Consider the following 17,863-nt stretch of genomic DNA (forward strand, 5'->3'; position numbering starts at 1 on the left):
GCCATGGCTGCTGAGCCTGCGCGTCCGGAGCCTGTGCTCCACAACGGGAGAGGCCACGACGGTGAGAGGTCCGTGTACCGCAAAAAAACAAAAAAACAAACAAGCAAAAAAAAAAAAAAAAGAGCAGAGGTGGCTGGTGACCAGCTGGATTGGGTTGGGTTGGGGGGCAGTGCGGATTGTAGCCAAGGAACAGAGCAATGGTACGTGGCTTTCTGAGGCTGGGCCATTCACCTTGGCCGTGAACAATGGAGTGATACTGCAGGAGGAGCCTGACCGTCTGCTGTATGGGTCCACGAACCTGCATAAGCAAACCTACAGAACTGCATCCTCCAAATGGCTGTGATATGGTGGGAAAAAAAATCTCTGTTTACTCAGTTTCCTATTGTATTCGTTTTCTCAAGCTGCTGTAACAAAGTGCCACAGACTGGGTGGCTTAAATATCAGAAGTTTATTTTGTCACAGTTCTGGAGTCTTGGAAGTCTAAGATCAAGGTGTTGGCAGGGCTGGTTCCTCCTGAGGGTGCTCCCCATGGCTCACACATGGCCTTCGTCTCCCTGTACCTTCATATGGTGTCTCCTCGATGTGTGTCTGTGTCCTAATTTCCTCTTCTTATAAGGGCACCAGGCACATTAGACAACCTCATTCTCCTTCCCCCTCCCTCAGATCTTCTACCCAGTGTCCCCCATTGATGACCCCCAGCTGGGCGTCAGAGGGCTCGCAAGGTCGTGGACGTGGCCCATGCAGGTCGGCCCCCTCCCCCTCCAAGCCAGCAGGGAGAAGGGGGTGGGGGGACTTAGAGGGGCACATGGGAGAGCTCCAGCCACCTGCCCACACCTTTAAAGATGTCCGCATCAACTGACTTGCTCCAATCAACCACTCTGAGTGTGCCATCTGTTTCCTTCTATTTTTGGTTCAAAGAAGATAAAAACTCTGTCAGCTGGGGAGGGATTGATGAGTATAGAGGCTATTATTGTTTTATCGTCATCCGCCTCTGGCTGGATGTACAGGTTTGGGCTTCTCAGAGGATTCTGCGTGTATGAGCGCTTCCCCCTCCGCCCCCCACTCGGAAGCCAAGATGAAGACTTTGGTCTCCTCTTTGCGCAGGGAACCAGAGTCCAGTGCTTCACCGGCCCAAGCCTGGCTGATTCCAAGCCCTGTGCGTCCTATACTAAGTTAAGCCACCTCTCTGCAGGGGAGAAACCATCTCTGAGACTGTTGTCCTTCTTGGCTTCCTCAGGTCTCCACTCAAACGTCATGTCCTCAGAGAGACCTTCCATGACCCCCCAGTGTAAATGCCCCCTCTTCACACATGCTGTTCCCTGCTTTAGCTTCTTCTACCCTCACAGAACTTAGCACTACCAGGCTCTATGTTACATAGTTATTCGTTTTAATGTCCGTTTTCCCAGGAAAACATGTGCCTCATAACAGAAAGGACTTTGCCTTCTTTGTTCACCGTTTGAATCCCAGGATCTAGAATTAACACCTGGCACATGGTTGGCCCTCAAGAAATCCTTGCTGGGGCTTCCCTGGTGGCGCAGTGGTTGAGAGTCTGCCTGCTAATGCAGGGGACACGGGTTCGAGCCCTGGTCTGGGAAGATCCCACATGCCGCGGAGCAACTAGGCCCGTGAGCCACAACTACTGAGCCTGCGCATCTGGAGCCTGTGCTCCACAACAATAGAGGCCGCGATAGTGAGAGGCCTGCGCACCGCGATGAAGAGTGGCCCCTGCTTGCCACAACTAGAGAAAGCCCTCGCACAGAAACGAAGACCCAACACAGCAAAAATAAATAAATTAATTAATAAACTCCTACTCCCAACATCTTCTTTAAAAAAAAAAAAAGGGGCTTCCCTGGTGGCGCAGTGGTTGAGAGTCTGCCTGCCGATGTAGGGGACACCAGTTCGTGCCCTGGTCCGGGAAGATCCCACATGCCATAGAGTGGCTGGGCCCGTGAGCCATGGCCACTGAGCCTGCGCATCCGGAGCCTGTGCTCCGCAGCGGGAGAGGCCACAACAGTGAGAGGCCCACGTACTGGGGAAAAAAAAAAAAAAGAAATCCTTGCTGGAAGAATGACTGAATGAGTGGGTGAGAGGTGGGGCTGGGAGTGGGAAAAAGTAGAAAAAGTAATGACGGCTCATATTTGTCAGAAATAATAATAGCAACAACTGGAATGCTTGTAAAATGTGCCAAACCCCGCTTAAGCCCTTTACACATAATAACACGCGTAAAGGTTGTAACATACAGTTGGGAAGTACTGTTACTTTGGAGATGAGGAAAATGAGGTCCGGAGAGGCTCACCACTTGTTCACGGTCACAGAATAATGAGAGGAAGAGCCAGGACTGAATGCAAGGCACCAGACTTTCAGGTGCACCCAATGACTTTACTCTACTCAGCCCCCCTTACAGCTGGCTGCACTGGACACTTCACGTGCTCTTACCCAGCTGAATTCTCCCACCAACTCAGCAAGGTTGGTATTATTTCCTCATCAGCTGGATGACAAAATGGACTCAGAGAGGTTGGGTAAGCTGCCCCAAGTCACACAGCTAGTTCGTGGCAGAGATGGAATTTGTGCTGTGCAGACTGTCCAGCACCTGAGACAGCTGCCCTTGTCAGTGTCCTTTCAGCAGGTCTAATAAGCCAGGATGAGTGAGCAGGTTTCCCGGGACTCAGTGAGAGCCTGCCTGACACTGATGAACCAGCCCAGCTGGCCTTAGCAGCAAGGAAGTCCCTGCCTGGGATGGTGAGTGCTATTCTAAGCCGAGAGTCCAGTGGTATAGCAGAAGCTGCCAGAACCTCTGTGTGGGTGACACAGAGGTTGGTCCTGGAACAGACCAGACAGGTTGGCCCTGGAACAGACTCAGGCAGGATGCTCCGGAGGGCAAGGCTCTGTCCACTGCCCTGCGCTTGGAGGGTGTGAGCCATCTCTTGTCACCGCTCCCCGTTCTCTGCCACTCACGCCCTAACAGCAAGGTGGAGGGAAAAAAACCCAAAATTCGGCTTTGAAGCTACACATACCTGGACTTGAATTCCAGCTCACTACGCACTAGCTTTGTGACCTTGGGCAAGTTCCTTTACTTCTCTGTGCCTCAGCTTCTTCATCGATGAAATAGGGATAATCCTTCTTATCCCCTTATTGCCTGCATCCATGAGCGCTGCTGTTGCCCAATGAAAGCTGGAACCCAAACTCACAAATGTCCCCTCATCAGATATTCAGAGGCTTGTACCACAGTTCAGGTTTGTAGCAAGAGGAGAAGATAAAAATGCCTCTTATGGAACCAGAGCACGAAATCGGGAGTTCTGGCAGGCTACAGCTGTCCTGCCCCTGCCTGTCACCCCTTCACATCTTACACTACTCTACCTGTGTCTCCTACACACACACACACACACACACACACACACACACACACATACAAACACTGAAGTTTTCCACACATACATTCCTATTTACACACATCTCAGTGTTTCTGGACACCTACACAGTACAAACACTGCCACACAGACACCTCCCATAACCATCATACACACATGCACACACTCTCATCGGGATGGACTCCCAGGGGCAGCATGGGTACCAGCACAATAAGGGGGTAACGTGGCACAGGTGGAAGAAATCTGAGGGACTGGATCAGAGCCATAGCTTAAATAGAGGAACATCACGGACCTCTCTGAACCCCAGTTTCTTCATCACTAACGTGGGGATGACAGAACGCTCCTCTTATGGTTGTGAATAGAATGAAAGATCATTTTCATCCATTGCCTGTCTTAGTACATGGCACACAGTAGGTGTTCAGAAAATGGTATTACATCATAATGTGTACATTCTCCAGGCAATGTGAAAATTTTCTCTGTTTAAGCCTAGCTGAGTATGAACTGTTTAAATATTTACAAAACCACAAATAAGCTTGACAAGATTTTCTACTGAAAATGTCTTATACATGGGATTAAGGCTGAACCTGACATTTATTTTGCTCCATGGGGGTTTGGCCCGAATAACAGCTGATGACCTGGGGTTTGGCATCGCTGGTTGGTTTCCTTCCTTTCAGGATGAAGCCAGTGCACTCTTGTTCTTCCCCACTGGTTCCAGATATCTCTTTGTTTGGGTGTCTTGATTGAAAGGAGCTTACCTTTCATACCTTTTTGGGGCTTCCCTCTGAGGGCTCCAGTGTTTCATCTGCTCCGTTGGTGGTCATGGTTGATGTACAACGACACTCTCTGTGCTTTCCTGGCTTTGTTAAGAAGCTCTTGTAACAAACCCCCTGATCTTAGGGGGCCTTAAGGAAACCAGGCCTGAACCCGGTTCCAGAGAACTCCATCTGTTGAGGGTGTTTGGTGCCTTAATCTGCATCCAAGAGATGTTCAAGGGCCTGAGCTCATCAAGAGCTGATTGTTCCAGCAGCACATGACTCATGCCCTTGGCTTCTCTCCCACTGGTCTTTCTGCAGATGCTTGGATGGGAAGTGAATGCTGTAGGTCTCCCCCAGCTCTACCCTAAGGCAAAGGTCACAAACCCAAATATCTTCAGGGGATCAGTAAGTGTCAGGATAAGGATGGATAAATTGGAGAGCCCATTCCATGCCTAAAGGCAATAAATCTACCAATTAAAACAAATATGCAAGCCAACCAATCAACCAGCTGCTGGCTTGCTGATCAGAGTTGTCTCAGAGGCAGCCAGTTTGTGACCTTTGTCCTATGTTTTTTTTTTTTTTTTTTGTGGTACGTGGGCCTCTCACTGTTGTGGCCTCTCCCGTTGGGGAGCACAGGCTCCGGACGCGCAGGCTCAGCAGCCATGGCTCACGGGCCCAGCCGCTCCGCGGCATGTGGGATCCTCCTGGACCGGGGCACGAACCCGCATCCCCTACATCGGCAGGCGGACTCCCAACCACTGCGCCACCAGGGAAGCCCTGTCCTATGGGTTTTGCATCCCCTGTTTAGCTTAGTTTGAAAATCCGTATCGGAAGGGTTGTCCTAGTGCAGTCTCCCAGACAACCGACTTTGTCTTTGTAGCATCCTCGGCAAGGGCTCTCCTCTCACCACTTGAAAGTTTCAGCAAGGGAACTCACCATTCCAGTTCTTCCACAAACCCTTAATGTGCAGGACCACAGGGGAGGTAAACTGTGCCGTGAGGATCCGTGGTGACCAAGGCTGATGTGGTCCCTGCCCTTGCGGGTCTCCATCATCCCAAGGTTCCTCATAACGCAGAGCACAGAGATATCCTCTGTGGACTGTCCGTGGCCCTGGGTTTGCCCTCTGGAGTCTCATTGAGTAAGGCCAGCCCCTCTCATGGGATAACTGTTCAGGCATTTAAAGGCATCTTTCACTTCCCTCTTGAGTTACCTTTTTCTAGGTGGTTAAAGTGTGAGCCAAATGGTTTGATTTTTTTTTTTCATTTCTCACCTCCCACATCCACTCCATTATGGAGCCCTATTGATTCCAACTTGTAAAGGTACCTGGAATTCATCCACTTCTCTCCATTTTACTGCCAAATCCTAGGCCTCCTCATCAGGCCCTTTCCTGGGCTCTTTTAGGGTCTCCTAACTGGCTTCCGGTCTTGTGACCCTTTTATCCATACTCTATCAGCAACCAGTCAGATTAGGGAACACTTAAAGTTTCCAAAGGCTCCCGTAGCACTTAAAAGGGTGCCCCAAACCCTACTAGAGTCCATAAGACCCGACTGCCAGGCCCTGGCCCAGGCCTTCCTCATATCACTCACTACCCTTCCTTGGAATGGGTCGAAGAGTGTACCCCTCAAATTCATGTCCACCCAGAACCTCAGAATGTGCCCTTATTTGGAAACAGGGTCTTTGCAAATGTAATTATAGAGAGAGCCCTAAATCTAATGATCAGTGCCCTCATAAGACAAGAGGACACATGTCCTTATAAGGAGGGAGAAGGCCATGTGACCAACGCAGAGGTTAGAGTGATGGGGCCACAAGCCAAGGAGCACTTGGGGACCACCAGAAGCTGGGAGAGGAGAAAGGATTCTTCCCTAGAGACTTCAGAGGGAGCTTGGTGTTGGCACCTTGATTTCAAACTTCTGGCCTCCAGAACTGTGAGAGAATACATTTCTGCTGTTTTTCGCCATGCAGTTTGTGGTATTTGCTATAACAGCCTTGGGAAACCGGTACAGTTTCTTACCCTGGCCTTCCTGTTCATCCAAAGCTCGTCCTCGCCCTGCACCTCTGCTGGTGCTGTTCTCTCTTTCCTGGATCATCCTGCCTCTTCCCCACTCTCTTGGAATGACTCAGTCCTTCCTATCATTCAGCCACAGATCAGACGTGGCCTTCTCTGAGCGGTTCCCCTGACCACCCCTGCCCTGACCGGTTGCTACCAGCAGGTGGCCTTTGTTCACCCAGCAGAGCACCTGTCATCATGCGAAGTGCCCTCACAGTGTGTTTCTGAACTAGGATGATATCTGTCTGCCCTCGCTTGAATATAAGCTACAATGACGGCAAGTCCTTGTGTATTTAATTCACCACGAGAGTCCCAGAGCCTTTTAGGGGGCTGGCATGGTGCCTATCCCACAGTCTGTGCCTTATAAATATTTTTTTAATGTTTGTTGTGACTCAGATTCCTGGAAGGTTTAGTTTGCTTTGCTCAGAGAAAGCTGCCCTTTTGTGGTCAAAGGCTAAGCCTTATTTCACTTATTTTAGTGTCCTCAAGCTTCATCCATGTTGTAGCATGTGTCAGAATTTACTTCTTTTTTTAAAATTAATTAATTAATTAATTAATTAATTATTTTTTGGCTGCGTTGGGTCTTCATTGCTGCACGCGGGCTTTCTCTAGTTGTGATGAGCAGGGGCTATGCTTCATTGCGGTGCACGGGCTTCTCATTGAGGTGACTTCTCTTGTTGCAAAGCACGGGCTCTAGGTGCATGGGCTTCAGTAGTTGTGGCTTGTGGGCTCAGTAGTTGTGGCTCGCGTGCTCTAGAGTGCAGGCTCAGCACTTGTGGCGCATGGGCTTAGTTGGTCCGCGGCATGTGGGATCTTCCCGGACCAGGGCTCGAACCCGTGTTCCCCTGCATTGGCAGGCGGATTCTTAACCACTGTGCCACCAGGGAAGTCTCTACTTCTTTTTAAAGACTGAATAACATTCCACTCTATGTATAGACCACATTTTGCTTATCCATTTGTCTCTTGGGCGCTTTCAACTTTTGGCTGTTTTAAATAATGTTGCTCTGACTATGAATGTGCAAATATCTCCTTGTGACCCTACTTTCAATCCTTTTGGTTATATAACCCCGAACTGGAATTGTTTTATACACACACACACACACACACACACACACACACACACATGCATCAAACTTTAAAATTCCAATTCAGTCTCGCCCTGGAGATCTTACTCCATCCATCTTACACGTGAGGTACCGGATGCTGGGGAGGCCATGTGTGTATCTCACAGTGCTGGACAGTCTGGGTGACCTGGCACCACGTGTTTGGCCTGGCCTCCACGCTCATGGGCTCACAGGAGGACAGGGAAATCCTCCCCGAGCTTGGGATCAGTGACCAGTGTGTCCCGTCGCAGCCCGCCCGCGGCGACCCTTCCTCCGGGGCCAGGCCAGCCTGGGCTTACCTCGTTGTCCCGGTCCTTCTCCAGGAAGTGGCGGGCCACGTGACTGGGCAGGATGTTCCGGAGCATGTTCTCATTGTGTTCCCTCAGCTCCTTCATCTCGTTGATCTCCTCTTTGGCCTGAACTCGCCAGAGGAAGTCCAGGCGTGCCGTGTACTCCAGCTGCGGTTCAGGGAACAGAAGGGGAAGGAGAGGTTTCAGGCACACACGCGTGGGAGGCGGACAAGGCTTCTCCAGGACCCCTCACAGACGAACTAGAGCCTGAGCTGAGCATTCCGGGAGGCCTTTTGCCTGACATGAAGAGATCAGAATGTGATAGGTTTTATAGGGCTGTGTACCTCCCCTTCCTAGGATTATGGCACCTATGATTTTGTAATTGTCTGTGCCCTCCACTGTACTGTAAGTGCTGTGAGGTCAGGGGTCCTCTCACCCGCTCAGCATCACATGCTTACCGTGTAGCAATGTGCCTGGCACAGAGAAGGTGTTCAGTCACTATTTGTTGACTCAACAAATAAGTTACAATACTAAAGACAGCTAACACTTAGATGGGGCTCATTGCATGGTACCAGACACTATTCTAAGGAATATACATATATTAACTGCTTTCATCCATACAACAAACCTCACAGGGAGGTATTATTATAGATCCTTATTTTACAGATGAGAAAACTGAAGCAAACTGGTGAAGTCACTTGACCAAAGTCACACACTTGTTAGTGGGGAAGCCAGGATTTGAGTTTAACCCCAGAGTCCAATTCTAGAGTCTGAGCTCAGTCGAGGCAACAAGGAAGAAATGTATGAGCTAATAATGGAAGGATAGTGGATTTAGTTGTGAGACCAATATGGCCTGGAGTCCTGGTCCCACATTCAAGCACTGTAACCTGGCCTCTGTTTCCTCATCTCTAAAATTGGGATGAACACTCATGACCAGGCAAGCTTGGAATAGGAATTATTTAGGAAGTTATAGGTAGAGCATGTGACTCATAGTAGGTATTTAATAACCATTAGTTCCCTCTTGTCCTAGCATCCCTTTTCACTGGAAAGTGGAGAGCTTCCTTTCTAAAGAATTTCACAAACTAAATTTACCACAGCTTTGGGAAATGTCATTATTTCAAAGACTTTAACTATTAAAATGAACAACATGCTGCACCATTAAACACATGGTTAGTTGCCCTGAATTCAAGGGCTTAAAAAAATTCAGCTAGCTCTTTTCTTTCTCTTACGTGCAAATCTCAGTGGATGGCAAAAGTATGAGAAAACAGAGGTGCAAGGTGATTCATTCAGCAGAATTTGTAATAGCCAAAGCTGGAAACAATCCAAGTGTTCATTTTGTTGGTTGAATAAACTATTATATACAGCTATAAAAAGAAACAAAGAATATTTCTCTGTACATACTTTGATGGGCTGGCCTCTGAAGCGGAGAAATGCATGCAGTTTGCCATTATTGATCTAAGGAAAGGACATATCTACATCTCTCTCTCCATATATATATATTTCTTAATTTATTTATTAAAACATTGAGGTGTAAGAAAACCCATAAAAATCATTACCAATGAGATGAGGTAGGGAAGCTTGGGGAGAGGAAATAGGGATAGAATTTAAACTTTTTAAATGGTATCTTGTTTTATAAACCTGACTTTTGAATCATGGAAATATTTTACTTAATTATAAAACTGAATGGATATTTTAAAAGCTCTGTGAAAACAAACAAACAAACAAATGAAGCTACAGGTACAACCACACAGAGAGGAACTATTCCAAATGCCTTTTAACACAATAATTTGATGGCACATTCATAGGGAGAAATACTCTGAGGCTAGAAAGAATGCAACAAGAATCTTAAAAGCGTTTATAACAATCACCTTGTAGGTGGTGGTGTTGGCAGTATTATTGTTAGATTATGGTATCTGAATTATAGGATAAAGCAAATGAATAACTGTGTTGGTGTCACTGAGAACTCGAATTTTTGGCGAGGGAAAAAGGAGATGCAGATATAAGATTGATGAGGTTAAATCCAAAGTCTAGTGTCCTATGAAAACTGGAAAGTATCACTCTGAACTTATGATCTATATGTATTTCCTGGCTTTGCCTACTGAAATCAAGGTCTAGAAGCAATGAAAACCTAGTAGCAATGAATCATCCCAGTGTCCAGATTGTGGTTTCAAAATATCAATTCCTACAAAAGGGACCTTGTACTCTTTGCAGAAAAGGCTGAAATTTAGGGAGGAAAATGTACAAGCCTGGAACGTTTTTTGGTACCAGAGAGCAAGTAGACTACCAGAGACTGGGGTTATGTTGAAAGGAGTAGACCCCCCCACTGTCAAATATATGACAAGTTGAACTTTAATAAGAATAATAATTGCAACGGATCGAAATGAAAGACATGTTAAAATGCAAAAGTTCATAGTAACACTTAAAAAACAAAACCCCATTGATCGCATCTTGATGATGCTCAGGAACTAGCTTATTGGGAAACTTGGAAAAAAATTTATAGGTAAATTAAGCATTTACCCTGCCTTTGCTTTATGAACTGTACTTGAAGGTAACAACTAGTTGGCGAGGAGAAGGTTCTCTTTTTTTTTTTTTTTTTTTGCTGTACGCGGGCCTCTCACTGTTATGGCCTCTCCCGTTGCAGAGCACAGGCTCTGGACGCGCAGGCCCAGCGGCCGTGGCTCACAGGCCCAGCCGCTCCGCGGCATGTGGGATCTTCCCGGACTGGGGCATGAACTCGTGTCCCCTGCATCGGCAGGCGGACTCTCAACCACTGCACCACCAGGGAAGCCCGAGAAGGTTCTCTTTAAAAATGTATTCCAGCTAGCAAATTTTGAAATATTGATAGAATTGGAATATCACTACCTAGAATATAAATGAATGTAGGTTATTATTGTCAATAGCTGCTAATATCACAAAAGAGAGATAAGCAGAGATAAGCAGACATTATATGCGTCTTAATAGTAGTTCACAAAATTAACCAATTAAATCTTTTTGCAGAAAAAAACTGAACTTGAATCTCACCAAGTTTCTAGATATAACTACCAATATAGGAAAAACAAAGGACAGAGGAATGTGTTAAATACCCCTATAAAGCGTGCAATCAACAAACTCTAGACTGAGAGACATTCTAGAGGTCAGTGGCTCTCACAAAATATTGCAAAAAAAAAAAAAAAAAATGGAGGGTGGTCCTATAGATTAAAAAGAAATGAGGCATATCAACCAATGGCGATATATGGACTTAAGTTGGATCCCAACTGAAACAAACTTAAAAAAATATAAACTAATTAGGAAATTGAAACATTGCCTAAAGTCTTGAACATATGAAAGAATTACTGTTTTATTTTTTAAAGTGTGTTAATAGTATTGTGATTAGGCTGAAATTCTCTTTTAGATGCATATTGAGTTATTTACAGATGAAATGATAGGACATTTGGAATTTGCTGCAAAATAATTGGGAAGGAGCAGTGAGCAAAATAAATACGGATGTAGATGAAAAAAGACTGCACATGAGTTGGTGACTGTCGAAGCTGTGAGTTCATTATACTATTTTACATACTTTCGTATATGTTTAAAATTTTGCATAAGAATAAATTTTTAGAAACGTTAAGTGGTGGCTGCAGGTTGTATAAAAGAATGCTAGTCCTGTTTTACCATGTTGCTGTGTGACTGTGGGAGATTCATTCAACTTCTTGTATTTTGATTCCCCTTCTAAAAAATGAGGATAATTGCCTTCATCTCGTTTAATGCGAGACATGGATTATCATACGTTCTATCGTATGGACCAAATGACATGATGTATGCAAAAGAATTTGGAAATGTCTAAAATGTAGATTTATGGAGTATTACTATGACCTTAAGGTGTCTGTGGATGAAATGTGATCGAAACTATGCCTTCATTTTTTTTCCCTCCAGACTCAAGAGCATCGAGTTTTGATCTGTCAAGTTGCAGGACAGGATTTTATCCACAATTTTTTCCAAATGAAATGTTTCATTTCCACCCTTAAAAAAAATGCAGTATTGGTTAAAGCAAGAGATAATTTTTAAAATTTCTTTCCTGTTGAAATACTCTCATCTGACTGCATTTAAATCAGAACTATGAGTAGGGAAATCTGGAGTTCAGAAGCTGACTTAAGCAAGGATTTTCCAGTTGCAAGACAAGAACATACTTTACATTTTGACTGCAGGTCACTGCATCTAAGGCTTGTTCATAAAGAGATATTTTAGTCCAAGTACAGTCCTATCTCTTCACAAAGCCAGTCTCATGAAGGCACGCGTCACATATTTTTTAGACGTCCATGGAAGGAAAGTATTCCGTTTCAGTTTACTAAGTACCTACTATGTGCTAGGGGCTGGTCATATGGAGATAAGCAAAACAGTCTCTTTGTCAGCTGAGTGGTGGTGGGAGAGCACAAAAAAGAAATAGATCATTTCAACACAGTGTGGTCAGAGCAGACATGAAGAGAAAAGCAAAGCAAAACGAAGGCATGGACACTGAGTTTTTAAAAGTGAACATTCTTCAGCATTTGCTCAAGAAATGTCAATTGATTTGGAAGTGCACTCTCCTAACTTTTACCAAACCATTTAGGAACCAGCTACCTGAAAAGAGTACCAAGGGAACTAATACACATTGTTCATATGTTTTGTGCCAGGCTCTTATCACAGAAAGATAACTAACACTGGCCTGGTTCTTGCCTTGGACCAGGCACTGTTCTGAGCACTTCATAAGTACTGAAGGTCATTCAATCACACAACAGCTCAACAAGGTAGGTACTTTATTGTACCCATTTCATAGCTGAGGAAATGGAAGCATAGTAAGGTGAAGTCAAGTGCCCAAGGACTCACAAATAGAGGCTGGGATTTGAACTCAGGGCATTCTGACTCCAAGCTGTGGCTCTTAACCCTATAATTTATGTCTATGACCTCATTCAGCTGTTCTCCAACTCTCAATAGATAGCTATTAGACTTTTCATTTTGCAGGTAAAGAAATGGCAGGTCAGGGCTGTTGAGCATCTCAAGGTCACCTATTCTCCCAGCAGCATGGCTGGGATGCAAAGTTAAGAATTTCCTTCCAAGGCTTGGGTCTTTCTTTCTAAGCTGCACAATTCCAGTGCCTGTCTTTATCAGACCTAGAAGTAAGTGACTGGAGACCTGACCTCCTTAATCTCTGTCTCCGTGCACGGGTGTGACTTCCTCTGCTCTAAATGGAGATGCTGAGGCAAAGCCCAAATCTCAAGGCTGTGCGTGAATCAGGCACGAGGTAGGAGGCACCTGGCTGTCTGCTCTCTTCTGTGCAACATTTGGGATATTCACCTGCCTCAGAGGAGTGGGTGTTTGGCATATCGCTCCACATGTGTGCAGGATGAGCTTCCCCGATTATGCAGTTACATAACCGCCTCCGTCACTCTGGAGATGTAACATTACACATGCTCCCACTGGGATGCTGCTGCATACCAGGCATCAATGGGGATTATTCAGCCTTTAATAAAAATAGAGGGCCTCTGAGTCACAAGGGAAAATGGTGGAAGCTGGTAGCAAACCCAGGAGCAGATGGACTTGATCCAGATGAACAGGACTCTGATGGATGTTATGAAATGACACTCGAAGTGACGCACTCCTGCAGAAAGCATCCTCTAACAGACAGGCAGGGGAACACAGTGGAAAGTGAATGGACCTAGAAGTTCAAGCATTTGGATGCCTGCTTCTGTCTGGTCCTCCTTATTGTCTTTGTGACCGCAAGTGACTTGAGTCTCTGCTCCTGCCTTGGGACCAAATGGATAATAACACTTTCTCTGTTTGTCGTGTTCTCTTCTTTGTTGTGTTGTTGTTGTCACTGTTTGTTTGTTTGTTTGTTTGGCTGTGCTGCACGGCTTGTGGGATTTTAGTTCCCCGACCAGGAATTGAACCCGGGCCCTCAGCAGTGAAAGCACAGAGTCCTAACCACTGGACCACCCGGGACTTCCCTGTTTGTCTCAGACTCCTGCTTTCAGAGTAAACTATTAATAGCTCACAACTTTTGAGCACTTATTCTACGTGCAAACCACTGGTAGAGGTATATTATAATCATATTCTCATGTAACACTATATAACAAACTTATAAAACCTGTTATTATATCCATTTTATAGGTGAGAAAACTGAGACAGAAAATTAAGTAAATTACTGAAGGTCACGTATTTCCTGAGCGGCAGAGTTGGGGTTTGGATATCACCTACCCCACTCCCAGGCTTACATCTGTAACCGCTACAGTTATGCGATGTGGTTACATAATTTCAAAACCTTTTGAAAGTTAAAAAGAAAAAAGTAATCAGATATCACTTGAGCACTCAGGCCCTCACTATTCACGTATACATTCTTACTTTATATCCATCTTCATGTGATGAGGTTATCTGCTTTCCCAGGACAAACGGATAGTAGAATAAACTGAATCAGAATGTTAGAAAGGAAGGGAGCACTGAGAGGGGACAAAGTAATTCCTTAAGGTGACAGAGAAGATAGAAACATCCTTCTCATTATGGAACGAAGACCCCTACTCTGAACTTGCTCTCTCTTGGCTATGTCTGAGAATTTCTCACTTGTCAGTTTACAACCTGTGTGATGGAGTGAACGTATGTTTTTCTATAGGATTGCCTTGTCTGATTCTGTCTTCACAGCCCTCAAATGGGTTGTCATTTGCATGTCAGACTAAGGAGTCCTCTCCTGTAACTAGAAGCCATCAAGATGTGGAGGACATGACCCCAGCTGTCATAGAAAACCATTAAGACCTAAATATAGGAATTCTGCAAATGGCCAGACTTTGACATTTGGCTTATTGTTTCACCATAAATTCAGCTAAAATTGAAAAGCAAGGTAAGGTCATATTGCAGGATTGAACGCCCTTGGCATTGTGAAGATACACAGACAATTCCTTCTGTCTTTCCCCAATCTAGAAAGTGGAAAGGTGGGCTTTGGAGACAGATCTGGGTTTGAATTCTAGTTCTCTCACTTACTAGCTGAGTAGCCTGACTTTCTTTATCTGTAAAACAGGATCCATAATAACGACCATTAGGGTTGTTGAGAGGATCCAATGAGATAACACAGGTGAAGTGCCAGGCACATAGTAGGAGCTTGATGTATATTAACTCTTACCCCCTTTTCTTCGATTGCCAAGTTTTATTTACTCCTTTTTCCCCTTGACTACATTTTACCATCCTGCTTTATCACAAATACCTTATGTATGTATCTCTAGCTTCTAGGTTTTTAGCTGTTTCATCCCTGGTTTCTCAGGATGCGTTACCTCCCTGTCTCCATGGTGATTTCTCAGTGGTATGTTTCTATTTCTGCTCTGGCTGATAGTCTTCCTGTTTTGTTTTCTTCCTTTCCTGGTTACTTTTTCGAAGCACGCACAAAGAGAGATGGACTGGGATCCACAGCACAGCAGTGAAGCAGACAGGGCCTGGCTCTACCAGAAAGTGAGAATCTCCCCAGGTGAGGAATGTTACTGAATTCATGGTCTGAGTCTGCATGGAGAAATCGTACCGGTCATGGAGAACAGGTGACACCTCTTGGGTGAAGCCTGTTATGACGCTCCCATGCAGAATAATTTCCTGCTTCTTTGACTCTTGAAGTCCTTGAACAAGTCTGGTTCACACATAGCACATCCCCCATTGCATTATTTAGGGTCCGCTCTCCTCCAGGAGACAGGAGCCCTTGGGGCCAGGGATGGGATTTTGCACAGCGCTATCCATGGCGCCCACCCTAGATCCTGGCAGATGGGGAAGTGGCATCGATACGGTAGGCACTTTACCTACTCAGGACAAATCAGTGATGAAGCACTTCCTCTATTTCTGTAAGGCAGTGCTCAAAATGCTGCATACAATCATCTCAAATGATGCTTCAAAACAGCCCTAGTCAGGTATTACTGTCTTATTTTAGAGAGGAGGAAACAGAGGCTCAGGGAGGTAAGTTACTTGCCCAAGGCCACACATTTCTGGGAGGCAGGGCAGGATTGGAACCTTGGCCTGGATGATCCTCAAACCTGATTGGGAGTTTGGGGTTGACATGTACACACGGCTATATTTAAAACAGATAACCAACAAGGGCCTACGGTATAGCACAGGAAACTCTGCTCAGTACTCTGGAATAACCTAAGTGGGAAAAGAATTTGAAAAAGAATAGATATAGGTATATGTGTAACTGAATCACTTTGCTGTACACCTGAAACTAACACAACATTGTTAATCAACTATACTTCAGTATAAAATAAAAATTAAAACAAAAAAACCCCAAACCTGAATGTTTACCTAGTTTACACAACTCCTATAGTAATAGAACTGGGAGGGGTCCCAGTTTGCCTCAGGCAGAAATAGAAAGCTCTTTTTTTTTTTTTTTTTGCGGTACGTGGGCCTCTCACTGTTGTGGCCTCTCCCATCGTGGAGCACAGGCTCCGGACGTGCAGGCTCAGCGGCCCTGGCTCACGGGCCTAGCCGCTCTGCGGTATGTGGGATCCTCCCAGACTGGGGCACGAACCCGTGTCCCCTCCATTGGCAGGCAGACTCTCAACCACTGCTTCACCAGGGAAGCCCATCTTTTTTTTTTTTTAACAATGGTTTTATTGAAAGAGATATATCTAAAGGGAATGAAAACCATATTGCTCTCTAAATCATCTCCATCTTAGTTTTTTATCAAGTGGTGCATACTAGGAATTGATTATTTAAGAATCACAACTTGCTGGGAATTCCCTGGAGGTTCAGTGGTTAGGACTTGGCGCCTTCACTGCCGGGGCCCAGGGTTCAACCCCTGGTCAGGACACTAAGATCCTGCAAGCCATGCAGTGAGGCCAAAGGAAAAAAAACAAACAAACAAAAAAAACAAACAAAAAAAAACACAAAAAAAAGAAGAAGAAGAAGGAAAAAAAAGAATCACCACTTGATGCAAGCAACTAGAAGTCATTTATTGCAGAGATGAGTGGCTGCCTCTCAGGTGAATTTTATGGCAATGGGAAATGCCAGGTAATCCAAGGCAGTTAGAGGGAAATGTCAGATTACCTGCTGTCCATGGTAGAAGACAGCGAGGAGGAACATGGTCATCAGCAGGAGTGACGCCTCCTTGGTCCCCAGGAAATCTCTGTTGGAAGAAGAAATGCAAATGGTGGCATGGTTATCGACAACCATGGAGGGAGTTCAAGGAGGCCCATTAGGAAACTGGTTCAGACTGGAGTGGGATTAAAAAGAGAGAAGCAGTTGTTTTTTTGAGCTCCCATTATATGATAGGGGCTTCTCTATAAGGCTTTCATACAGGCTAATTCAGAACTCAGTTGATCCCCAAGGGTATGAGGTCACATAGATCATACCTGCTGGGAGACTCAGAATCCAGCATCTAGACAATGAACTTACATTAATAATGATGTCTTCTATTTGCAAAACACTTTTTCTAGATTTCAAAGAGCTCTTATACTTTCTTATCACCAAAATCCATGTGAAGACAAACATCCCCTCTTTTTCTTTAGATGTTATCCTATTTAAGAGGCAGGCAAGGTACTTGCTATGTGGCAGCCCCTGTTCTAAGTGCTATAAGAATCACACTTAGGTTTTCATATAAATTCCTATTTCAATTTTGGGCACTGTTGTTACCCTCTTTGATCTCTCTTCTACATGGCTGCTAAAATATTTTTTATCACTAAAGCCAGATCACATTACTCTTTTGTTTTATAGCTTCCCAACCACAAGCATACATATACTCAGAACTCACTCAGAGGTAACTTAACTCTGATGTGGTTAAGGACACAATGGGGCCATCGTGGATGAGACGCAGTGCTCAGAGAGAGTAGAATGGGCACTAATATGGCTGCACCCAGGCAATCTCCAGCTTTCCCTTTTCTATTCTCACTGGAGACCAGCATGAGTAGCATGGGGCTTAGGGAAATGGGAGCATGATCCCAGCTGCCAAGGCCAGCTTCTCACCTAGCTTTATGCTAAAAGACCCTCTCAGCTTACACAGGGCCAGCCCCAGTCCAGCTCTCCAGGTAGAACAGGGACTTAGGAATGGAAATGTGCTTTCTCTTGGGGAGGTATTGTGCACATAGGGACCCAGGGGACCAAGGAACGCTGTGGGCTGAAACAAGATTCAGATTTGTGAATTCCTAGCTCCATCTGCTTTTCCTTGGAGATAAGATGCTAATAAAAGATAAAACTCACTATTATATTTCTTTTCTGTAGCTCCAGTGGAGCATATAATTATTGAGCATCTACTATGTACTAGGCACATGCTAGGATACAGAACTGAAGAAGGCACATTGTCTTTGCCCTCAAAACAGTTCAGAAAAGG

At 45.2% G+C, this 17,863-nt stretch overlaps 1 protein-coding gene across 1 annotated transcript in view; it reads right to left on the reverse strand.

Moving 5' to 3' along the window:
* The window catches only part of ADCY8 (adenylate cyclase 8), a 218,853-nt gene that overhangs the window by 21,278 nt on the left and 179,712 nt on the right, over nucleotides 1–17,863 (reverse strand). Inside the window, exons 13-14 of the mRNA XM_060115762.1 lie at nucleotides 16,585–16,663; nucleotides 7,573–7,731 (exon numbers count right to left, since the gene is read on the reverse strand). Coding sequence (XP_059971745.1) covers nucleotides 7,573–7,731; nucleotides 16,585–16,663 — 238 coding nt within the window. The remainder of the gene's footprint in view (nucleotides 1–7,572; nucleotides 7,732–16,584; nucleotides 16,664–17,863) is intronic.

Source organism: Mesoplodon densirostris, chromosome 13, assembly GCF_025265405.1.
Source record: "Mesoplodon densirostris isolate mMesDen1 chromosome 13, mMesDen1 primary haplotype, whole genome shotgun sequence".
Lineage (NCBI taxonomy): Eukaryota > Metazoa > Chordata > Mammalia > Artiodactyla > Ziphiidae > Mesoplodon > Mesoplodon densirostris.